The sequence below is a fragment of the Pithys albifrons genome, chromosome 4 (genome assembly GCF_047495875.1).
Source record: "Pithys albifrons albifrons isolate INPA30051 chromosome 4, PitAlb_v1, whole genome shotgun sequence".
In the NCBI taxonomy this organism is placed as follows: domain Eukaryota; kingdom Metazoa; phylum Chordata; class Aves; order Passeriformes; family Thamnophilidae; genus Pithys; species Pithys albifrons.
Window position 1 is genome coordinate 3,153,140 of NC_092461.1, and position 24,993 is coordinate 3,178,132.

Below are 24,993 nucleotides of genomic sequence, written 5' to 3' on the forward strand. Positions count from 1 at the left end.
GGGGGACTCTGTACCAAACTCCTTAGTGCTGGCTATTGTTTTTGGAGATCACTGTGTTCTTGTTTTGCCTTCTTTCACCCTAATGTCCTTTCCCTGCTTTCTTATGTGTCACTTTGGTGATCACAGGGGCCGGTGCTGACTTTGTCATGCTTGGAGGAATGTTTGCAGGCCACGACCAGTGTGCTGGGGAGGTCATGGAGAAGGATGGCAAGAAGGTGAAACTCTTCTATGGAATGAGCTCTGAGACAGCCATGAAGAAGCATGCAGGAGGGGTTGCTGAGTACAGGTATGAATCCCACACAGGAGCAACTGCAGTGAGCCTTCCATGCAGGAACTCCTGGAGCAGAATTGTGCAGGAGGCATCTGTTGGAAACAGGCCCATGTCTCTACTCCCGTTCAAGAAGCTACACCTGGGACAGCAGGTCTGAGGGAGGGATGACATCAAGAGGGAGACAGGGAGAAAGAACTGGGGGTGGGTGGCTGAGAGCAGTGATGGTCACTCATTTGCAGCCAGGGGGATGTGCTGTCACTGTGTGGTCTGGGAAGTCATTAGGCACTGTTCTGACTTACAGGTCTCTCAGGATGTGTATGAACTAAATGCTGGAACGTGGCATATCATGCATTTTCTGTCCCTCTCTGTGTCCAAGTTGGGTGTCCTGTTGGTGTTCCCAGCAGCCCAGTGCTCTTTTCTTTGCAGAAAGTGGGTGCCTGGAGAATTGGTGATCCTGGGCAGCAGAAGCCTCCTGTACAGTTCTCCCACCCCTTTTTGGGTAAGAGAGCACCAGAGTAGCCTCAAGTCATGCAGGAGCTTGGGTTTTGAGCTGAAATCCTCAGGGGAGAGGAAAGGAAGACAGGCTCTGCAAAGGAATCTGTTGCCCACTGCTATTTGACTCTGGAATGTGCTGAGAGTTTTTGAGTTTCTGAAAAGCAGATGACACCAGAACACCTCTGTGTCTTTTCTCTTGTGAGTGGCAGCTTTAGTCACTGCCCTCAGATAACATGGCCCTTAACATACTTTTGTTAGAGAACGTTTCCTGTCTTACAGTATACACTATTTTTTGAGGGGTCCCCTTTGATTTTTCTCTGCTGGTGTAGATTCAGGCTCTGGTCACATCTGGCAAGCTGCTGTTTGCAAGAGTCTCAGAGACAGTGACCTTGGCTGCTGTTCCAGCCAGGCACTCAGGGTTGGTGGGGTTTGTTGGCCTTGTCTGCTCCAGCATACAGGTTTTTTCCAGCTGCTGCCACAGGTAAGAGCTGCAGCACTGTGAAGGTGACAGCTCAGAATGCAAAGCAGAATGGGATCCACAAACCAAAGTGGGATTCGTGCTTTGACAGAGAGACAGGCTGATAGGACCTCAACAGTCTCAGATACCACTCTAGATAGAAAGCTCTTTGATCCCACCTCCTGTTCTCTGCCCTGACATTGGCTCCTGCCCTGGTTTTTGTCTGTGTGACCATGAAATTGTACATTAGTTCACCCAGCTCTTTGCAAAGTGGTAAGACACAGCCTCCTTCAGAGCATTTACACCTGTCTCCTTTGGCCTAAGTCATGGAGTCATAGAATCATTTGGGCTAGAAGGGACCTTAAAGGTCACCCAGTCCAACCCCCCTGCAGTGAGCAGGGACATCTTCAACCATCTCAGGTTGCTCAGAGCCCTGTCCAGCTTGGCCTTGAATGTTTCCAGGGATGGGCCATCCACCATGTCTCTGGGCAACCTGTTCAGTGGTTTTGCTTTCAAGCACAACTGTTTATTTGCAGAAGAAAGAACTGCACGAGGGGCCCATCTGCATCTGAGACGAGCTGAAATGATGCACTAGAAAGATGTGCTTTCAAATCTCTGAGCTTTGATTCACTCTAGAGTTTTGAGGCAAATCTGCTTGTCATCAAAGCCTCTGAACAAATAGTCTGAGTGGACAGCACTAGTAAGTATCTCACAGTTTAAAACTGGCAGCTGCCAGTGGTGCTGGCAGCCTTTTATCTGAAGGAGAATTTCCTGTCCTTTGCTGAATTCAGTCAGCTGGAGAACTGATTGACACTGGACCCCCTTAAAAATTAGATACAGTGCAAATATTCTGTCTTAGAGGAGTAAGGGATGTACAGAGAGGTGCTGTATTTGGCTCAGTGTAGACACACCCTTTGAATTCATTATGGGCAATAATATATAAATTCTGCTTGATCCATAGCTGTATTTTAATTTGCATCCTTGATTTGAGACTCCCTGGGGCTCAAGTTCTGAAACCTTCTCAGCAACAAGGGAGAAGGAGCACAAGCTGAAGTTTTTAGTCCCTGGGGTTTTTTTGTTCATTTGTTTTTGGTTTTTTCACTGCATTTTTATGCCACTAACAGGTAACTATAGAAGGAGTCTCCCAGTCTATTGGTAGATACAACAGCTCCTAAATCTGTAAACCTTGGCTGTTAACTATGAAGGTGCCAGGTCTCATGTTCTTCATGTTGCAGCCATGATGACACAGATACCAGCCTTGGTCTTGCTTGGCCTGTTCCCAGCATGAGTGGTTTAAAAATAGCAGCTGTTAATTATCCAGGATTATAAATGTGCTGAGCATTGGAGGGGCGATTTGAAACATTGCAAGGCTTTGCTTTGAACTTCTCCTACAGAAAAAGTTACAGGAAGTTCAGTCACTTATTAGTTTAGCTTATGGCAAACTCGAACTGAAAGGGTTCTTAGTCAGCATTTTAAATGCTGAATACCCCAAACTTGACCCAAATAGGTCAAATCAGTGGGGATCCTTTAAGGGCATTTAAGAAGTCCACCTGTAAGTCTGTATCAGTGACCCAAATAAGCTGTTTTGTCTTTAAAAGAGCCTGAGCACTCACAGTGTTTTATTCAAGCAGTAGAGAGAGCTCAGTGTGCTGCAGAATCAGACCATCTGTTCCTTAACTTCATCTTCTCAAAATTACACATGTTGGCTGGAGAACCTGAGCTCACAGCAAACTATTCCATTAAAACTGACAGGTAAGGTGAGATGACTGTAGCAGGGAATAAAGTCAGGAGAGTAATTGTTTTTGTAATGAGTATGTCAAGCTGATCCCATATAATTTTGTATGAAATCTGTCTACCCTTTTATGTCATTTACCTGTTGGTTTATTTTTACATTTTTTGCCTCTTTCTCTGAGTAATGTGGATCAGAGCTGGGGATTTCTGAAAGGCAATTTTTACCTTTCTTTTATGGGAGAGGAGAAATGAGGCAGGCAGGAGCTGAGACTGTGTGCAGTATTGTTCAGTTAGAGCCAATTAGCTTTTGTTAATCCTTTGGAGATTTTATGGGGGGTGTGTGAATGCTGCACCTGTGCTGTGGTCACTTCACAGCTGAGTTTGGGCACTTTATATGTACTGCAGGGTAACATTTGGGCCACAGAGATAGGACAGCACCAGCAGCTGGTGCTACTTACCATCTTATTCTGCATCCTAAATGATAGCCTGGAAGACCTGTCCCCAGTTCCTGCCTTTGTTTTACTTAATGCCCCACTCATGAGGTTGCCTCCTGCCAGGGCAGCTTGACCCCTTCATTCTGACCCACATTCTGCTTGGCTGGTGGAGCACCATCACATGTGCTTTATCCCATCCACCCTGCCAGGATTCCCACCCACCACACACATCCCAGGGCCAGGAGGTGCAGGCCATGTGCAGAGGGTCTGGAGCAAACATTCTCCCTTTTATTCACCATTCAGTGGCTGCCAAGAGCCAGTCTCTGCTGAGGACATCTGAGCACACCTTTCCCAGCTGCTGGGAGCCTCAATTGCTCTGTCTTCACCTTTCTTTCTGAGAAGGGATTAGTTTTGGGTCATAACTCCAGGAGAGTTGTCAGAGCTGCAAAGCCCTCAGCAGTTCCTGCTGACTTGCTTGTGTCCCTCTCTGCCAAGTGTCCCAGCTTTTGTGGCAGCCTCTGCAATCCATTGTTGTGGTTTAACCTGGCAGGCAGCTGAACACCACACAGCTGCTTGCTCACTCCACCCCACAGTGGGATGGGAAAAAAACTGGGAAAAAGCCCAGTAAAATCCATGGGTTGAGATGGAGACAGTTTAGTGAGGCAAAAAAGGAAGGGATAATAACAACAACAACAACAATAATGTACAAAACAAGTGATATACAATGCTCACCACCTGCCAGCCAGTGCCCTGCCAGCTCCTGAGCAGTGGCCCCATCCAGCTTTCCACCTTAGTTCATACACTAAGCATGTTGCCATATGGTATGGAGCATCCCTTTGGCCAGTTTGGATCAGCTGTGTCCCCTCCCAATTTCTTGTGCAACAACTGAAACGTCAGTGTGTTATCACTGTTACTGTCATCCTAAATCCAAAACACAGCACTGTACCAGTAACTGTCATCCTAAATCCAAAACACAGCACTGTACCAGTTACTGTCATCCTAAATCCAAAACACAGCACTGTACCAGTTACTGTCATCCTAAATCCAAAACACAGCACTGTACCAGTAACTAGGAAGAAAATAACCTCTATCCCAGCTGAAACCAGGACATCTCTGCATGGTCTCTGTGTAGGATTTGTCGTTGGCAAAACAGTGTCAACATGGGGATTTTCTACTTGGCTTCATTTATTACCAACTAACCCAAACTTTTAATCACTGCTGGGTAATTGACCAAACTGTTAAGAAAACACCTTTCCTCCTCCTTTTCCAGGCTCCATTTAAGCCAGACACTTCTCTTTGCCCTGTCATACCTTCCCTTACTTCTGCCACAGGCCACACTCAGTGTGTCTCAGCTCCTTCAGAACAAAGGGGTGGCACAGGACATTGTGGTCATGTGTGTAATGGTTTCTGTCTGCTCCTCCTCCTTTTTGTGCCTGCTCCACTGTGAGTTGTCCACAGGCCACAGTCCCTTTGTGGCTGTCCCTGCTCTGGTGTGGGTCACCCAGGGACTGCACTCTTTTGGTATGGAGCATCTTTTCTTGAGAGTGCATCTCATTGTCTCCTCAGCTGTATCCAGGTGTGTGTCCTGCCCCAGTGGCTGCTCCTGTGTCTTAAATACACTGGTGCAGAGGTGCCCTGACTGCAGGAGGTTTGGTGGCTTGCTCCTTTTTCAGAGCCAGGTGGTACCATCTTGGTGACTGGCTCCATGCAGGCTGTGGCCACCTCCCACACAGGTCACACTGGCATCCCTTGCCACCTGAACTCTGCCAACACAGCACCCATGTGGATGCTCCTGTAAACTAACCGGTGCTTGTGTGTATTAGTCATGCATTAATTTATTCAGTGCTCATGCATGAACTAATTTGGCACTCACGTAGAACATAGCAAGCCCAGCAGTGTATGGCCTATATGTCACTTCTCACCTCTGCAAGGCACATATCAGAGAACTATTAGCATGTTAATCCAATATGAACTCTTTCAACATCATCACAGTCTTAGTGTACATCAGTTATAAACTCCACTCTTCCTCCCTCTGGGTCAGACAGCAGGGGTTAGTAGTGTAGCAGCACACTTACTAAAATCTCTCCTCCATCCTGACCACTGTGTTGAAGAGGTTACCACCACAGTTTGGTGATGGACCTGTATGTATCCAGACCACATCCCTGGACCACACTGCAGCAGTTAACAGTGCAACAATGTGTGCATACACATGGTAAAACTCTATTCTGTACACCACCTTTTCCTTCTGGAACATGGTTATTCCCAGCGTGTAGGGTGGGAGCACTGAGGATTTTAGACACTTTGTTTTCAAGGATGAGCACAAAACTGGACTCCAAGCACTCTCTGTGGAGCTAATCTCACCCCTCTCTTCTGGCATCCTTCCCTCAGCATGGTATATATAGGTTACCTCTTTATTAACAGGACACCCCACCAGCTCATGAGGTGATGCTTTGAGGAGCAGTAGCAAATGTTCAGCTGTCAGGGCTTCAGGGCTGTGTCATTAGGTGTTCATCACTTTTGTGGGGTTTAGTCTCCAAAGCCAGAAGTGGCATCCCACAAGCTCCAACTTCTTAACACCTCTGTAGCTACTACAGGAACATCTCCCAGGGGGAGTGGCTGTAAGTGTCCTGCATTTCTGTGATTTTGCACTGAATAAAGGACTGCCAAGTGTTCACGCTGTTGGGAGCAATATTCCCATCTCTGGGGTAACTGAGGCTGCCTTTGTTTGCCATCAGCTCTCTGCTATCAAACCCCAGCAACTCATGTCCCACAGGATGCTCAAGCATGAATGAACAGGGCACTCATGTTTGAACTGATGGGGCATTCATACATCAGTTAATTGGCCTCTCCTGTGCGAGGTGGGTGGGCAATCAGTGCACTAAGCCCTGCACTTCTTGCCCAGTGCAGCATGCAGAGCTCTTCACATGGCAGGATCTGGTAGGCAGGAGTCACACTGGTTTCCCCAAATCCCAGACATGCACTGTCTCTCACAATCTCACAGGAAGCCCTCTAGAGCCCCAACCCAACCTCCCAACTTCGACTGGGAGAGGTGGGCATGGCCAAAACCCAAGAATGGTGGCATGGCCACTTTTGTATTGTTTTGTGGGACAGGCCCTTTCCTGCTGGCAGTGGAGCTGCAAATAAAAGCCAGGGAAGTCCCAGCAGCACAGGGCCCACAACACATCCCTGAGCCCTGTGCAGTCTCTGAGAAGGCAGTGGTATGTCCATCTTCCACTGGCTGCTTACTACAATGCTAATTTAAGAATTTCAAGGAGTCAATTACTCATCAGATGTAGGGAGATTAATCATGGTTCTTTATTCACTTGGCATATCAACACTTCTCCCTTATTGCCTCCCTAGGGCTGTGACCTCACATTTAAACTAACAGGATGAAATATAGCCAGGCTCACACTGAGTACCTCCACATAGTTGCTGCTGCTGTTGCTAACGATTCACAAATGGACCATCCAAACAGGCATGCCCTTTCTTTCTTTTCTATCCCCTAGACAACTTGCTAAAGGAAGAATTAAGTAAAGCCACATTTGCGACAATGACAGATCCCTGCCATGATTTCTGCCTCCATTCTGTAGGGCAGGAGGAGAGTGTCTGCTCTTTCCTCCACATTTCTCTTGGACCCTCACTTCCCAAAGCCTGCCTCTGCAGAGGAGCTGGTGTGCCATGCAGAACAAGCTTGCTCTAAAGCCCAGTGAGATCAGCTGCTGACTGGAGGTCTCTGCTGCAGGAGGAATTGCTGAGCAGTGGAGAAGGCTGGAGGAGCAGTGAGAGTTACTTGCCTGGATTCTTCCATCATATAACTCTTCAGATGTGGCTGTTGGCAATGGTGCAGTCTGTGCTGGCATGCACCAGTACTCGACAGTATTCACAGCACTGCTGTTTTTCTGGCCTTTTTACCTGGCTCTGAATTATGCAAGATCACCTTTTAGCTTCAGGGGACAGCTCTGCAGCAGGTTTTCTGTAACAGGTTTCCCACTCCATCTCTGTGGGCCCTGGAAAATCAGATTGGTAGGAGACAGCCAGAGCATTCCCATCTGTGTCCAGTCAGTGACACGGGACAGAGCCCAGGGGCTGTGAAGCCTCTATGGAGCTGTGCTGAGTGGTGCCTGCGGAGAACCAGCTCCAGCATTTCCCTAAGTTGCCTGAGCCTGACCATTCTTTACACTTGCAGCTCTCTTAGTCAAATTTACCTTTTGATAAAGCTGGAAATTTCACTTGCTTGTAGACAGATGGTAGAGGGGAGGAAGGGGCAGATCTGTAAATAAACTCATAGGATATTGGAGCACTTACAAGATCTATGCTTCTAGTTCCCAGTGTTGGTGGTGAGTGGGGAGAGCACCAAGCAGCAACAGGCAAGCAGTAAAGCTGGGGGCACCTTTGTAAACTGTAGCTAGCAGAGTATTAAGCCCCACTTTGCTCCAGGAAACACACACAGTTATGTGTTGCATGCAGATACAAATGCAGTAACCACTCTGTCCTGCAGGGCGTCGGAGGGCAGAACCGTGGAGGTGCCGTACAAAGGGGATGTGGAAACCACCATCCTGGACATCCTCGGGGGGCTGCGCTCCACCTGTACCTACGTGGGAGCTGCCAAGCTCAAGGAACTGAGCAGGAGAACCACCTTTATCCGGGTCACGCAGCAGCACAACCAGGTCTTCTCTTAGCCTGCGATGGAGCACTGGAGACAGGGCAGAGGGAAAGGAGCAGCAAGGGCTGCCGTTCCCTTTGCCTTCTCTGTGTTGTGTTAATGGCAAACGTTCCTCTCTCTCAGAATGGCACTGTCAGAGCCATTGCCGAGGCTGTGGCGTGGGTTTGGAAGGGGAAGGTTGTGCTATTAACACAGTGCCATTGGTTTAAAATGCAATAGCCTCATCTTTTATTGTTGTGCCTCTTTCATTTTTTAATCAACATTTCTTTACCTGTTTTTTTCCCCCTCTGATAAATAGCTGCTGAAACCTCAATTAACAAGGACTTGGCTTGTACAGACGTGGCTGTTAATGCTTGCAGACATTCACACATTCCCTTTTTTAAGACTGATCTGTCAGCTACTGCCACTTCTGGCAGTGCACCCTCCAGAAATTGCAGGCTGAGAGAGAAAAAGACTCAAGGAATTGCATGGAGAAATAAAAAATCAAATTCTCTTAATCTTTGTCCTGCCCAAAAGGTTAGTGGCACAGCTGCCAGCCTGCAGAATGTCAGAGGTGGATGAGGCCTGGCTACTGGTGACTTCTTAATGTGATGGTAAAATTGCCAGATTTCTTTGTAGTCTCAGTTCCCAGGGCTGATATTGCTTTTCTTACTTAACTCTCCCTATTCAATGGACTTGCCTCTTCAGAGAAGCTGGCACTGAATGTAGCAAACCCGTGCTGGCCCCCCTGCCCCCATCTAGGAGATCATTCAGGAGAACACTTCTCAGAGCTTGCCTGCTTTTTCTTGAGGGCAGTTATTGAATTACCTGGGTTCCTGCTCTTACCTGCTCCCTGTGGACAGATCTTTGAGACATTTAAACTCAGCAACTATAACCCACCAAGGGGATGTTTCTTGCAGCCCTCCCTGTTCTCTTGGCTGTTCACATCCCTTTAGCCAAGATGGGAAAACGCTGTGCTGTGCATTGTCTGTGGCCAGGTGGAAGAGGCCAGAGGGATCCAATTGACTTTTGGTCATTTGGTACCACTCCTTTGCAGCCCTTGGAAAGCAAAAGAGCTCTTGGCAGAACAGGCTGATTGATTGCAGGACACTGGTGGGCTGAGATGGAGTTAAAGCATTTGCTCTAAAGGCAGTAATGAATGTTTAAGACTCTGGGCAACACTTCAGTAAAGTGTAATGGCCTGCTAATTAATTGATAAATCACAGTGAAATTTCTTTGGAAATACAGGTTGCATCCACAGGAATAGACAGTAGCTTGTTATATGATAAATGGTGTAAAAGTGAGCACCAATGAATTAATAATGCTTGGCCACTTACTTTAAACTGCTGCTGAGATCATAATGCTGTGGATGTTTCTTCAGCACTTCAGAGTCTTTCCTATAGACAGACACCTGTGGAAAGAGGCAGGCTTCCTTTGAAAAGCAAAAAAGTGATCTGCAGGAAAAGGAATAGCAAAGAGAAACTCCAGAATTAAACTCATATGCTGGACTGCTCAAAAGCCATGCACAAGGATGGGTACAATTGACCACAATGAGGAGGAAATCTGGGCCACAAGCTGATCCCTAGTGATTCTGAAGTTTGTTCTGCACATCAGAAAAAGCAGAGAATATCTTCTAAATGGCCTGGTATTTTAAATGTCTTCCATTTAACATGTAGGACATACTTGTGGGATGAGCTCTTCCTCTGCTTTGGAGGTGGGTACGGGCCTTGATGTGAGCACAGATGTGAGACAGGTGATGCCTGTGCTGGCTTTTTAAGGACCATTTGTCCTGCCCATATCATAATGTGAATGCAGAAGAGAAGCAGGCCCTGTGAATACAGTGCCTGATGTCTGTTCCCTGCAGCCTGGAAGCATCATGTTCAGAAGGTGCCAGGCTTCTTTTCCATAAACACCTCCATGGCCACATTCTGCTCTGACCTGCAGCAAGCCCAGAGTCCAGGCAGCATGACCTCTGCATCAGTACAGCTGTAAAACATCACTGTTCCTTTATTGATGTGATGCCAAGGGTAGAGGGTACAAAACAAGTGAGCACCTCCTTCAGGAGTGGGGTTAGACCATCTCAGTGCAGGCCTGGCCACAGGTGTCTCCACACTCGTGCCTTCATACGTGGGGAGTGCAGCAGTCTGCTGGGCTCAGGCCCCCTCTCACTGGCGCTTTTCTACTTTTTTTAGCTACATTTCTAAGTGGAATTTAAGAAATACATATGCATATGAAATATATATATATATTTGTAAACATTTTTTTAAAAGATCATATGCACACCAAACTGAGCAGGTTCATGACATGTCTTCAGAACAGTTTCTTTATCGAAGGGCAGGTGCTGAGGGCCTTGCCACGCTTACACCTGCTTCTCTTCCCCTCCTGCACATACCTCTGATCAGTGACTAACAGGAAAGGAGAGGGACAGGCTAATCTTAAGTTGTCCCCCAGATTCTTCAGGCTGTGAACAACTTTGATGCCATGAATAGTGACTGGCAAAGTTTTGACTTGGGGTATTTCTGCATAGCAGCTCTTACCATCCTTTTGATAAAGAGCATGTTTTCTGTCATTTTCTCCTCTCTCCAAAGTGAGCAGGAGAAAGAAATGGGCTGCAGAAAGGCTGAGCTGGTGGTACCTCTGCACCTCACCAGTTGTACGGGAGTTTTGTTCAGAGATATCCCTCAGCTATGTCAGTGCTCACCAGTGATACTGTACATGTCCAGCTCTCAGGCTGGAAAAAGAAATGAGCCTGAGCCCTCCCTTAACACCCAGTCCTGTGCTGCAGTTGTTGCCCTTATCTTCACTCAGCCCCAGGTCCTGTATCCCACAAGGAACTGTGGCAGGGAGAGCTGGGGGCACACTGTGCCTGGCAGGATGGTCTGAGCCAAGACCACAACCACTGACAAATGCCCCGTGCCATTTGTGGATCTACCTCACCATCTAATGTGGTGCCCTTCTGTGGGAAATGAAATTTGTAAGCATGTAATAATGGTTAATGTTGACTGATTCTGCATAACCAGGTCTTCTCTAACCCACCACCTCAACCCCATCCTGTCTAGAGGAATGCTGTGAGTGTGACAGCCTGTGCTGTAGGCCAAGGTTACACCTCCCAGGCAGTGGTTGAGGAGCAATGTTGAGGTTCAGCTTACTGGCTCCACAGTGATTTAGGTTATCATGCCAAAGATCTACAAGCAGGGATGCTGGAAAGGGCAACATTACATCATCAAAGCAATGCCTGCTCAGCATGTCCATCTCTGGCTTTTTGAAACATAAAGACACCTGTAGTAACACCTCAGCCGCTCCCAGTCCTGCCCTGCAGCATCTTTGGCAGGGTGGGCTCCTGCCCACACAGCCTGGCACAGCAGCAGCCTTGCTCACTTCCTGAGGGACTGTATGATGGCTGTGGCCCTCCTTGCAGGTAGAGGAGTGGGCCTTGAGCCAGCATCCTGGCAGATGTAAACCAAGCCAGGCAGGTCTGCATTTTCTGAAAGAAACACATGCCCATCTGCTCATTGGAACAGCCAGTCCCCACTGGCCATGGGACAGGGGCTTTAGCTGTGCCTTAGTGCAGCTTTTTTCTCCCTTAAGGCATGGTGGGGTTGAATGTAGGATGGGGACACCCTGTAAATATGGAGAGTTGTAAGCAGGGTCAGAAGATGCCTCTGTTTGCATTTGGAGGAGCTTTTCTCATCCAAAACGTGCCTGTGTCTTTCTTTCAGCTGATCAATAGTGGCGGTAGAAGGAATGGGGATAAGGAAGAAAAGCAGCAGCTATTAGCCCAGCCCCTCCATGCTGGGACAGGCACTCAGCTAAGGACACAATGAGAGTTTGAAGCCTTTTCTGAACCAAGCACTCCCTACTTTGTACCTATGGAACTCCACTCTCTTGACAGACTTGCTGCTACGCCTTGTTTGCCAGTGTATGTTGTGTCCATCCTTAACCTGGGTGATGGTGCTGTTTAGTTGCTAATACCAGTTTTATACCAAAAATCCTTTGTTTGAGCCAGGAGTGCTTTTTGCAACCAGTGCCAGGTTTGGTCTTGTGTAAAACAGATGGAAGGGGGGGTTAAAGTTAAAAAAAGCCAGGGCCTCAGAACAGCAGTTTCTCTGCAGTAGCCAGAGCTGGCAGGTGCAGAGGGCTGGCCCTTCCCTGTGGGCTGGGGGCTGATGGGGGCACAGGGCTCAGAGCATGTCTCAGGTAGGTGCTGACACAGCTCCACACCCCTAAACACAGCATGGACCACCCCCTGCAGCCTTCCCTTCACTTGCAGTCACCCAGATGTTTAAGTGAGCTCTCCCAGCGTTTGTTTGACACCCTGTTCACTGGTTGAAGTTTACAAACATAAATAAACAAACCAGAGTGCAGAACTCCTCGGCGTTGCCTGCGGTAACTGTGAATCCCTTCTGTGTAACCTCCCCCAAAGAGCTGCTGAGTGCTGAGTGCTGTCCTGCCCTGCTCGGCCCTGCTGGGACAGCCACAGCGCTGCCTCCCTCCCCTCTGCTGTGGCATCTTCCTGCTGTTCACACGTTGTACATGGAAAGTTTTTGTTATGCAATAAAGAGCTTCACTCTGACGGTCTGCAGAGGGGTTTCTGGTCATGGATGGTCGGGCACCCACGTGGTCTGGCATTGAACACTCCCAAATGCACTGCCAGGGCAGGGGCTGAGGGGTGTGGGGGCAATTAAACTGGGCAAATGATGTCCCTATAGGAGAGCTCTCTCCCATTCACTCATAACTCATAAAGACAAAACACACGTTTGCAATTGGCACTGTTATTTTATTAGTACGAGTATACTGAAACAATAAACTTGTACTGGTATACAGACAATTTCTTTAAAACAATTTTGTTCAAATTTTGAATCAAACATTGTTTTATTATAATAATGAAATAATTTCTACCTAGAAAACCTGCAAGCACCATCAAAGAAAGGGACCATAAAATTCAATAAACAGACGCGAGTGTATCCTACAAATAGACACACCACCATTAGAAAATAGAATATGAATTCTTCCATTTTTTTTAATATTTGTTTTAAAAAAGCTAGTGCAAGTACAATATTTTACACTGGAATTACAGAGAGTATGCACGCATATGGAAAAAAGTTCTCCTGTCACAATAAAAGCTCTTAACTATGTCTGTATGCACTTAAAATCTTCTCCTCTTTTCAATAAGGTGCAAAACGTTATTCCCTCCCTATTTCTCCTTTGTACTGGCCATGTCAGCTCAATTTCTCCCCAACACAAAGCTGCGATATCCCTTTTGCTGGGCCTACACTAGGAACTACACTGGAAGTGTGATTTGCAACAACCCTCATTAGTAATACCAGGCAATTTAAGAAAAAAAAAATATTACTTTAAAAACTACTGCTGTAGAATGGCTGGACCTGACCCTGGCACGGCCAGGAGTGGTGACATAGCTAGTACAAAATGGTTTTCAGTAGCTCACCCAAACTGAAAAAGGTTGGGAAACTCCCCCCTCCCCCACTTCTGTAACACTGCGAAAAGAACAGTGTTCAACAAGTTAATATATTATTAAAAAAAAAAAAACCAACAAAAAAGGAGCAAATACATACATTAGTGAGTTTCAACGTTAGCTGACTGTCGTGAAGAGCTGCATCTATGCCTTAAGAGATTAGTAATCTGCAAAGCGTCCGGCCCCGTGGCCAGACTGAAGACACAGACCAAGCCACTCGCAGCTGCCCCTGGCCCGTGTTTGCCCTCAGCTGCCCAGATCCAAACCCCATGGCCTGGGACAAAAATCCTGCAGAGCGTGTTCAAAGGGAGAGTCCCCGGGTCCTGGATTTTTAAAGCAAACGCCAGGGTGGGATGCCCTCGCTGGCAGGTGGGAAGGGGCAGAGCGGTGCTGCCCAGGGAAGCTGGTGGTCCCAGCCCAGCCAAGGATCCGGGCACTGGGCAGAGTGGTGCTGCCCAGGGAAGCTGGTGGTCCCAGCCCAGCTCCACCCCGGCCAAGGATCCGGGCACTGGGCAGAGTGGTGCTGCCCAGGGAAGCTGGTGGTCCCAGCCCAGCTCCACCCCGGACAAGGATCCGGGCACTGGGCAGAGTGGTGCTGCCCAGGGAAGCTGGTGGTCCCAGCCCAGCTCCACCCCAGCCAAGGATCTGGGCACTGGGCAGAGCAGTGCTGCCCAGGGGAGCTGGTGGTCCCAGCCCAGCTCCACCCCGGCAAAGGATCCAGGCCCTGAAGTTTCTGCCCATCAACAATCCTGTAGTGGAGCAACAACAGCTTCAATGAGTGACTTATGCTCGCTGCAAACAACACTTCCAATGCATACCTACTGCGTGGTCAAGGGAAAGGGCACAGGAGCTTTAACTGCTCAAAACAGAAACTAACAAAAAATAAACAACCTTGGATGAAGCCTCCATAAAATCCTCAGTGGAAGACTTGAGTCCTTTCAGCTAACAACAAGAAAAAAACTACGGAAACCTCAGAGACTGTTATTGTATAAATACTACCTGTTGGCTGAATGCACTTCACTGTAACACAGCTGGGGCTGGTGGTCACTTGGACAGGGCCAGCATTCCTGCCCCATGTGCCTGTGGGAGCTGAAGTTGGGGTCACCTCTGGGGAGGGGAAAGGGAGCAGCCTGAAACTTCTCCCACTCTGCCCTGCCATCGGCTCCCAGCTACCCAGCTCATTCTTTGGACAGGAAAAGGACCCTCTCCTCAGAAACTGCTTCAGGATCCTCTCCTTTTGGCTTCTGAAAAACATCAGTCTTGCCATCAGTCAAGACCATCACTGGAAACGTGCTCTGTGTGACCGAGCGCTCCCGGCGGCTCTGCCAGCAGCGGAGGGGGACAGGGGCAGTGACAGGGGCTGGAGGGCCAGGTCGCCTTGGGTACCACTCTGCTGCCAGTGGTGGGCTAGGATCCCTTGTTACAAGCACTTCTCGCTCAGGGTTATACTCTTTGGATTTCATCTGGAACAGGAAGTGCTGAAAAAATGTGGAACAGCATCCCCAGAGAGAGGAAAGAACGGGACCAAAAGGCTTCAGGTGGAAACTGCGCAGGTCGTGCTCAGCCAGCAGCACTCCCCACCTGAGGGCTGCCAGACACTGGCAGAGCCAAACCTCCCTCAAAACCCACCTGGACCTCTGGGCTGCCAAGGGCTCCCTGGGCACAGGCAGAAGAGACTTAAAGCCAAAAGACAACTGGAGAGCAAGACTCTAGTTTTGCACAGCAGCCACCCTTGGAAGTGCCTGGTAGCTGCTCCCAAGAATTGTTGCCCCAAGGTGTATTTTCAGCACAGGAATAAACAGTGTGAAGCATTGACTCCATTCCCCAGAAACGGGACCCATGTAATACGAACAGAAAATTAAGCACAGTTGTTCTTTAAGAGCCTTTTAAGTAATAATTCTTCCTGGCCAGCGCCAATACAAATCAGATCATCTAGACATGACATTTGCTATATACAAAAAACATGTAACTTTCAACCTTTCTCTGCTTTTGTATTTAAAAACTTTTTTTTTTACAAACAAGGTATGAAACTCACTGTTCAAACAGAGCCATCTCTTTTTCAAACACTGAATGAATCATTCCAACATTCATTTTTCTTTTGTGCAATTTTTTAAAACATTACCTGTACTCCTCAATGTGAGTGCTTCAAAAAAAGTTTCTATTTTTAATAAGCTTCTCAAATTAGGTTTACATCAAAAAATATTCCCACAAGGTATAGTGCTACAAGAAAAGATCCTATCAGTAAAGGTAACACATCTGAAGCGAGGTCGTCTATGTAAAAGAAATTGAACTCTGGAGTAGAGGTGTGCAACGTGTTTGGAATTTCCCTATGGACACAAAGCAAGGCTGTCCTCAGGACAGGGAATCAAGTGGACATGTAAAAAAAAAATGCACACATATTAAATTTGTGTGCAAAAAGACACTCCTGCCTTGGGGTGTGTGTGTACAAATGCATATCTGCATCAACAAATTCTCATTTTGCCATGTATTGCAGGAGCTGGGGGAGAGAGTGGGAGGGTTGGATAAACCAGAGGAAAGGAAATTACTGCCTCCACTCTGCTGGTGCATTCATTCCCCTTGCTCTTCACATCAGCACTGGCCAGAGCCCAGAGCGGACTCTGCTGCTACCTGTGATGGAGGGGAGGGAAGAAATGGAAACTGTTTGTATGAGTGCATGTCCCAGTTTGCCATTTGCCAAGTTTCTGGGACAGCAGAGTGTTCCAACAGGCCAAATCCCCTGCACCTGCCCGAGGCTTCCGCCCTGGCGAACCCCGAGACCTTTCCAGCTGCCTGATTAAGGTCAGGACCTTGCCCTGCCTGAACCACACTTGGATTTCACAAAATTTATACATGTGCTTTACAGCAAGTCCCCGAGCAGCCTTTGTTGGCCAGCCCAGAACTCCTTTGGGCACATGGATAAGTGTTTGCAGAACTGGGTCCCAGGTCCCACAGAGCGTTGCACCAAGAGCCCCCTTCTTTCAAATAACACCATTAGTGTTTAAAAATATTGAGGATTTGCTCTCCTTGATACAGGCTCTTTTCTTTTTTTTTTTTAGCAGTTGCAAGAACTAAGAGAATTTCAGCATTTCCTTTTTACTACTGACAACACACCTGAAAATAATATAAATCTCTGCAGAGAGTGTATTTTCATGATAACCAACAGCTACAGTTCGTGCTGAGCCTGCTGCTTTTGTATTGCAATCTAAGTGAGATCTACAGAGTTTAAATCGTGAGATGAAGGAAATCCAAACTTTGTCTTTACATTGTACATCCCTACTCCGGAGCAGTAAAAGTGCTGCTTCTGGTCACATCAGTGTACCACACATACGCCAGCCCCATCCCTGAGTAAAAGGTGTGAAAGGTTTCTAAATGTTCCTTGATTGAAGGGAAACAAGAGTAGTGATGTCACTTCCCCACGCCGAGAAAATGACGGGAACGACGGGTTGAACGAAACGACGGTGGGACGAAGGAATGAAAGGAATGAAAAAAGGACCGTGTGTCCCTCCCCTCCTCCCAAGGTCTGCGTCTTCAAGGGAAAGCAAAGCCTAAGGGCAACGTACAAAATGGTCAAACAGGTCAACAGCGACTCCAATTTGGGTCTTGACCAGAGGACTCGAGGTAAGTGACATCAAACTCAAATTCCCCACGATGTGGCCCAGACAAACTGAAACAATGCCTAAGTTAAATGCTATAAGGAACAGTCACTTTATATATATAGATATATAGATAGATAGATTAGATAGATAGATAGATAAGACAGATAGATATTTTTTTTAGAAATCCCTATAAAGAGGTTTTTGTTTTATTTTTCTTTGCCCTGACTAATTTCTTGGTGATTGTATGCGTTTCATTGTAAACTAAACAGGCCTGCTACAAAGAGAAAGAAAAGAACAGACAAAAGAAAACGACTGTTGGTTGCTATTGCAAAGTGGCAGCCACGCAGCACGACAAGAGCTGAGCCTCCTCCTCCTCCTCCTTCAGCTCCCCCTCAGCATCCCCGTGCTTGCCAGGGCTATTTGACACTTGCCCCAAGGATGGATGGCACTTCCTGGGCCTGGGGACTCGCTCCAAGGGACGCTCAGGGCTGGAGGGAGAGGCCAAGCCCCTCCTTGCAAAGGGCTTGGCCCCAGGAGGATGTTCCCAGTGGGAGTCGGCTCCTGTCTGCGTGTTGTCCAGGCAGAGGGTGGCACTGGGCCATGTGGCAGAGTGCCACCCTCTGCCTGGGTGTCATGTAGACATGAATATATCTTTTTTTCTTCTTTTTTTTTTTCTTCCTGGATCTTTTTAAACATCAAGTACAAAAAGGGTTCATGATTTCCCGGGGCAAGGGATCTTTTATCACATGTTTGTGGTTTGTTTGGGTTTTTTGGAGGGGGGAGGACAGGGAGGGAGTTATTAATAGGAAAAAAAAAACAACAAAAAAAAGGTAGAAAGAAGCCAGAAGAGAACAAAATGAGGGGAAATCAGAAGTGGGTATGAGATCTAGCTAACACCACATGGGTGAGTCTAAGTTGGCACGTAAAGTATTGCACATCCTACAAAAGCCAAAGCATGGAAAGGGACAGTTGTTTGAAAAGAACCAGTTATTTCAGAATTCCTCAGTCTGAAATACAAGCACAGAACTAATACATTCCTATTGCTCCAAATGTATTTTTATTTTTTCTTTTTTTTTAGTGTTAGTTGAATAGATCCAGTCAGTTTAATAGCCCCTGCTTCCTTATTAACCACAAATGTGTATGCGTATGGTTTTACTTGAGATTTCTTTTTTTCCAAGTACACGTGAAGTACAGAAATAGTGGTACGACTGTGAACTAAAATCTGTTAATTCTTTCTCTTCCTTTACCACCAAAGCTTAAAAACAAAACAGGAAACAAAACAAAACAATAAATTGCAAGTGCCCTGAGCAGAGTATATGGAAGATTAAGCAACTTCTCTGAGCAGAAATATTAACAAATAAGCACTAACTAAGCTGTGTGATTGTGAGAAAAAACCCACTCAGCTATTTGGTAGCCCGCTGAGAGGTTAATAAAATTCAAGGAAATTCAAAAAACGTTTCAAGCTATTTTAAACATATTTCAACTTTTTGGTGCACCCCAGAATATGGTATAAAAACAATTAGGTCTGGTGTGAGCTAAATTTCAAGTAACAAGTAACAAGAGTCAAAGCTGGGGTTTGGGGTTAACATTTCTTCTCTTAAAGAAAAGCGCTGCATTTTAGGGGAGAGGGAAAACAAGACTTTGAAATCCATTTTTTTCCACTTTAGGTCACTGCGTTTCTGACGACGGACTTTTTTATTTCCTTTTCTCCCTACGAGCACAGCTTCTTCCAAACCACCTGAAGGATGCCCACCAAAACCAAGGATGCCCACCAAAACCAAGGATGCCAACCAAAACCAAGGACACAACTGGAGAGCCCAAGGGCAATCCCAGTGGAACAAGTGGCATCTCTGTAGAGGCAGCCACAGGCTTTGAGCGCTCAGCCCCGACTGCTTCACACTCGCCCCTCCCCGAGGCTTGTGCAGGAGGCTGTGGGTGCACAGCACCCCAAAGGATCCAGCCCTACCTGGGGAAAAGAAACAACTGAGCGGCGTGAATTCCGCCCCCTCCTCCTACTTGGTTTGTACCAAAACTCTTGAAATGTCGCCTTTCCAATGGAAAACGATGCAATTAAAATAACAAATAATAATAATATTAATAATAATAATAAAATAACAATAGGTTTGTTTTCAAAACAAACAAACACCTTGCTTACTTATAGAAATGTTTTTGTTTTTTTGTGGAAAACTCTCTCAGCAAGTCTGAATGAAAATTCTCAGAGGTGTCCCGGTAGGACCTGGTTCTGTGTGGCAGATACGGCAGAAAGACCAAAAATGAACTCTGAAAGGAACGTAACCCTATGAAATGGCCTAGAGTGTAGGCAGGTTAGTGAGTAATTGCTACATTTGTTTATGCTCTTTCAGACCCCCCCACCCCACAACATTATTAGGTAAAAACTGCAGGAATACCACACAAATGATAAACTCAAGATGTGCAAATTGCAAGATTCTTTAAAGTCCATCTTTTTCAAAAACACTGGACAACGATTTTTTTTCCTCTTTCCTTTTTCCTTTCTCTTATTTTTTTTTATTATGTCAGCTCGCATATGCCTTTAACTCTTTCTCAAGCATTAAAGTTTAAAAAGTGCCTCCTATTAAGTAGTCCTTTGTGGACAATGACTGTCACATACTAGTTCAATAATTCACATTCATCCCTTTGAAACCACATTAAAACTTTCAGCATCTTGCCTGTGAGAAAACTTTACATAGTTGCATGTAGTTACAGTGTTGAAGAGATTTGTTTGTTTGTTGTTGTTGCTTTCCGAGCAGATTAAAGTGATATACAGTACGTACTGAGTGTTAGACCAGGATGCTCAGCAATAAAGTGTGAACAGCATTTTAAGTGCTTAAAGACATTCTAGGTTCATCTTCAACAGCGGATTCCCGTGTCACACCGCAATTGGAAACAAGTGGCACCAGTTCTCCATCACCATGAACCAAAACCAGTACTAGAGTTAAAGGTTTGCAACCCACGTGCGAACGATGGATGCCTGTGATCTCAAAGGGGCAGTATGCGTCTACCTTGTGGAAGCAAATGTCCATGGCGTGACCCGGGCGGTCTGTCTAACACTGCACAGAAACGGGGGCGAGCCAGAGGCGTCCCGGTGCACCCCACGCACACCCACGGCACACACACACAGCCAGCGCCACCCCCACGGCCAGGGAGGGGCACCGCGCGGGCGCAGGGGCTGCACAGCCTCCCCTCTGCTGGCTCCGGGCTGTGGGACTGCACTAGCAAGCAGAAAGGAAATGTGGGGTGGCAGTTGCTTCAGGAATAAAAATCAGTGCAGTCAGACCCCATGGGGGGAAAAATATATATATACATATACACACACACAAATATATATATATATATATATGTATATAGTTGAGCCTTGAGTAAGAGTTGGCTTGTTGTTGAAAACGTCAGACTGTCTGATCCTTTTCTGTAACACCCATGGGTTGTGTTCACCACCTGGGGTGAGGAAAGCTCTTCAGCAACCCAGCACAGCGTGGCCATCCCGCCCTGGGGTTGGCGTGCACCCACACACACACACTCACACACACACACCCACGCACGCCCCACGTGTGACACACACCTCTGCTACACATCCCTCCTCCTCACCTCCCCTCCCTGCCCCCCAAAACACTAGAACAGGAACCAAACAACAAAACAAACAGAAAAAAAAAACAAACACTAAAAAAAAAAAAAGAAAGAAACGGCAACAAAAAAAAGAAAACAAAAATCACAGCTGGACCCTGTCCTACACGAGGTGCTAGAAAACAGGAGCCATGACAACACATTCATTTCCACTAAAGGTGTGTGAAGCAGATACTGCCCCTTCTGTAGCTCTCAATAAACCTGGTCACTGACAAACACTTGTGGAAAAACATATGCACCAGTCTCCTGCATAATACCAGCTGCAACTATAACAACAAGGTTATAACATAAACCTAAAATAAGATGATAACATGTAAATACTGGGTTATTTAGTCTACAGTACAGTAATCTGGATAAAAATGACAAGGGATAGCCTAATTTCCTTTCCCCAAACAACTTTTACTTTCCTACGTTGGATCGACCTTCAATGCAAATCTTAACCTCCTGAGGAATAAAAGAAGGCTTGGGAAGAGTCAAAGGTGGCTCCTCTTCTGATTTCTCTAGTTTTCGTGTTTCGGGGGCTGACCACCTCCTCTTCCTCGTTGCTGGGGGCTTGCTGGGTTCTGTTTTGGTGAGCAAAGGTGCTGCAGGCAATCCTATTTTGTCCGGAAACTTCAGTTCACCGTTCTCAGCTAACATCTGTGCGCTTCCCTGATTAATCCCGTTTTCCTGCTCCGCATACCTGTGTCTACTTCCAGCTAGACTGTCATTCTTTGAATGCTTCAGCAAAATACTAGCTGAGTCCATGGGCTGGCCCTTTTTAATAGAGCCGTTCTTCAGGTTCTTGAGCGTGAGCGATATGCAGACGTCCCCCACCGAGAGTTTGGAGCATGGCAAGTCAAAGAGCTGGCTGGTTCTCTCAGGGCAGCAGGATGACCAGCCTTGTCCAAATACAAAAAAAGGGTATTCTACCAAGACTTCCACGCTGACCTGCAGAAAGAGAAGGGACAACAGAGGGAGACAGAGGGAGAGAGAGGGGAAAGTGTGAGATTGACCCATGTGCACTTACACACGTGCACAGCGGGCAGTGCTTGTCACAGGGGAGAGGGATAAAGCTGGAATTGCAAAGATGCTGTTCAGTTTCTCCTAAACCAGTACACTGGTCATCAGACTCCACACCTGTCCTTCTCACATGGGTGTCAATAGCTTCTCTGAGCTCAGTATTTCTTAACACAATACCTCAGTGGGAATCAAGCTTTACATTTATCCAGCCACTCAGAGAGGCATAAGAGGCAAAACAGCTTTGGTGTCTGGCAAACTGTTCCCCAACATACCCTTGTGGCACCTGGAGCATGTAATCCAAATCTAAAGATCCTTTCCAAGCTGAGGGTGGCTCAAGGGAAGCTCTCACTTCTGACATACAGTTTACTAAATGATCAGGGGAGTGTCAGCCTCACCTCTGCCTGAGCAAGAACACACTTACCAGTGTGAAACAGCTGAAGGCACGTTGATTTCCAGGGGAAGGCCATGAGCATGTACAGTATTGCAGCATAAGAACAGCCAGCAGGAACCTGCCTTCCCACAGCAGTCCTGTTACCAGTCCAGTTTCTTCCCTTCTCATACTTGCCTTTCCCCTCTGCAGCTGAGTTCACCTCCTGCACTCCCTCAGGGAGAGGATCATCTCCCCTCCTCCTGCAGTTCCTGCACTGTGTCTCCTTTTCTGCATTTCCCCCCACTTTTAAAAACACATCCAGTTAGGAATCCTACCTAACCATCTGACAGGGAGCTGCCATAGCCAAAACAGACCAACAACAGGTGCCCACTCCCACCTGACCTTGCAATTGCAAGGCCCTGAGCTCCCAACATGATAAAACACCTAAATACTGACTTATCTTTGCACTGTGTGGTGCTGCATCTGCAGGCTCGAACACTCGATGTGGGCTCATGTGAGTCACAGCCCACACTGCTGAACCCCCTCCCACAGCCACCACAAAGAGGGCAGGAAATTCTGATTAATGCTTCTTGAAGATCTGGCACATTTTTCACTGCTGTGTGTAACACCAATGAGGTCTGCAAGTGTAAGAGGGTGGCTCAGGCTGACAACAGATAGATACCCCCTGTTCTGCTCCCAAGGTCCTCGTGTCCACTGGAGTTCTTCTCAGGCAGGATCCCACTCTGATCATGCAACTCTTATTTGTAAATGCAAAAAGGCAGAACATGAGTGCATGTGCTCATCCCATTTCTGAGCCATTCAGGAGGATGTAGTACATCAGAGACCCTTCCCTCCCCGGGGTCATGGACTCACTTGAAAGGAACATCACAAAAGCCTTGCAAAACCACCTCTCACCTTTGGGAACGAGTGACTCTCACACCCAGCACAGCTTTGTATTGTTAAAAGTACATTTCAATGTTTAGGAATAGCAGCAGCTGGAGATGGACACTGCACTCCAGTGTTCCAGCACTTCTGTTCCTAATATTACGAGTGGACTTTGGGTTTAGGATGCATGGCCTGTCTCACGGAAGAGGTTGGACTCTCTGACACTTCCCTGCGGGTGCCCTCCAAGCAGGGCCCAAGGCAGTGCCTCTCACACCCCACCAGCTCCACAGCTCTTGTCAGCAGAAGACATGATCAGGGATGTCCTACAGCTCAGAGGCTCCAGAACCAGGAAACCAATGACTCCCATTGGATGTTGCCAGTGCCCATGCCATGCACTAGCAGCCAATTGCATTTATGAGATGGTTGGTTCTGTTGGCAAACACCTTACTGAGTCTATAAATATATGCCATGTGCTTCTGCAACCAGGCCAGTGAGTATCACTGCATCCATTATCCTGCCACTCCACCTGCCCAACACAGCAAACCACTGTACAAGGAATTTCAAAAGCAGCAGTTTAAAGGCCTAAGATATCCCTCATTGCATCAAATATTAAACCTTTACTGACCAGACCTGTTTGCCATCAACCGACTGTTGGCAAGGCAAAGTGGAAAGGGACCTGACTCTAGGCCTGGTTTAAGCTCTGAATTATGGAGAAAGTGGGATGAGGTAACCCTGAAAGCCCCATCTCTTCGTGCTGCTGGATAGAAACATGTCAGCAGCAGGATTTGCAGAAATATTTGCCCAGAGTTTGGGATCCTATTTCATAATATGCATCTCAGTCTAGCAAGGGATCTAACTGGGAGAAGGAGCAAGCATCCAGCATCCCCCATGGACTTAAATGGAAACTTCCACCTGCACAAGAGCTGCAGGCTTTTCTCCAGACATGGATCATCTGGTGGACACAGCTTTCTACTTTATAGTGCTGTTTCTCTCCCCTCTCTTTCTTCTTTCCTGCCTTCATGCTGTGTTGTTTTTTTTTCTTTTCTACTTTCTCATCCTTGTCAAAAGTTATTTGTACCTGTGGGAATCAGACCTGCTTGTGTGCATCATCCTCACCGACACACAAGTTCCTCTTGATGTTCCTTATTAACACACAAGCTCCTCTTGATGTGAACACACTTCCACCACACATTATGCTTTGGCTTTTTTTTTTATAATTGACCATCCAAAACACTTGCCTGAACTGTCAGTCACTGAAACAAATGCCAGAACTGGTGGTGGTGACCATGAATAACACCAAGCAACAAGGATGGTGAAATGCCAGAATCTCCATGGTCCTGTCACGGTGTGCATGTACCACAATTGATTTGAAATGAGCTCCCTCATGGATTATCAAAGCCTGTTTTAACTGGTTGTTTCTGGATTCAGCTAATGAGGGATTTGAGGTAACCATTCTCTACAAGCAATAGTAGTCAGACCTTGAAAAGGGTGAAATTTCAGTAAAAACACCCCCCCATAATTTTTTTCTGACCACTGCATTAGAACACAAAAAATAATTTTAAAAGCTTCCTCCTTCAATATCTTGCCATGATTATTGTGGGAGAGAAAGAAATTTGGAACTTGTTAACCCATTACTAAGACTGTAAAGCAAGAAACCAACATGTTGGTCCCTCTTGAAGTCCTCTGAGACTCGACTGTAAGCTACATTTATATCTCTATTTTTTTAACACTCACTAGAGACAACACCCAAAACACTTCCACAGCAGCCACTATCTGCAATTTTCTATAACCCTTTATAATTTTATTTCTCAGCCATACTCAGTAGGCAAGACAAGCAATTCAGATAGCTTAGGAAATTCCATCTGGAATAGGAACATGGATGGTATGTGCTGGAAGATCTGATGCCCAGAAAATACTCTTCCCATGATTTAGAAACACAACAACTTCAGTCTTGGGCCTCACTGCTGCAATCAAAATAACAAGGTGCCTAATGGAAGT

The 24,993-nt window shown here is 46.7% G+C and overlaps 2 protein-coding genes across 12 annotated transcripts in view; one reads left to right on the plus strand and one right to left on the minus strand.

Annotated features, from left to right (window-relative positions):
- GMPR (guanosine monophosphate reductase) overlaps positions 1–12,608 on the plus strand; it is a 46,292-nt gene extending 33,684 nt beyond the window's left edge. The window contains exons 8-9 of the mRNA XM_071553226.1: positions 127–286; positions 7,887–12,608. Of these exons, the coding sequence (XP_071409327.1) occupies positions 127–286; positions 7,887–8,067 (341 nt within the window). The 3' untranslated portion in view covers positions 8,068–12,608. The remainder of the gene's footprint in view (positions 1–126; positions 287–7,886) is intronic.
- A 4,298-nt stretch (positions 12,609–16,906) lies between these two features.
- Positions 16,907–24,993, minus strand: part of ATXN1 (ataxin 1) — a 221,830-nt gene continuing 213,743 nt past the window's right edge. For all 11 annotated transcript variants that reach the window (XM_071553218.1, XM_071553217.1, XM_071553214.1 and 8 more), the window contains one exon: positions 16,907–21,668. In XM_071553218.1, coding sequence (XP_071409319.1) covers positions 21,138–21,668 — 531 coding nt within the window. In that variant the 3' untranslated portion in view covers positions 16,907–21,137. The remainder of the gene's footprint in view (positions 21,669–24,993) is intronic.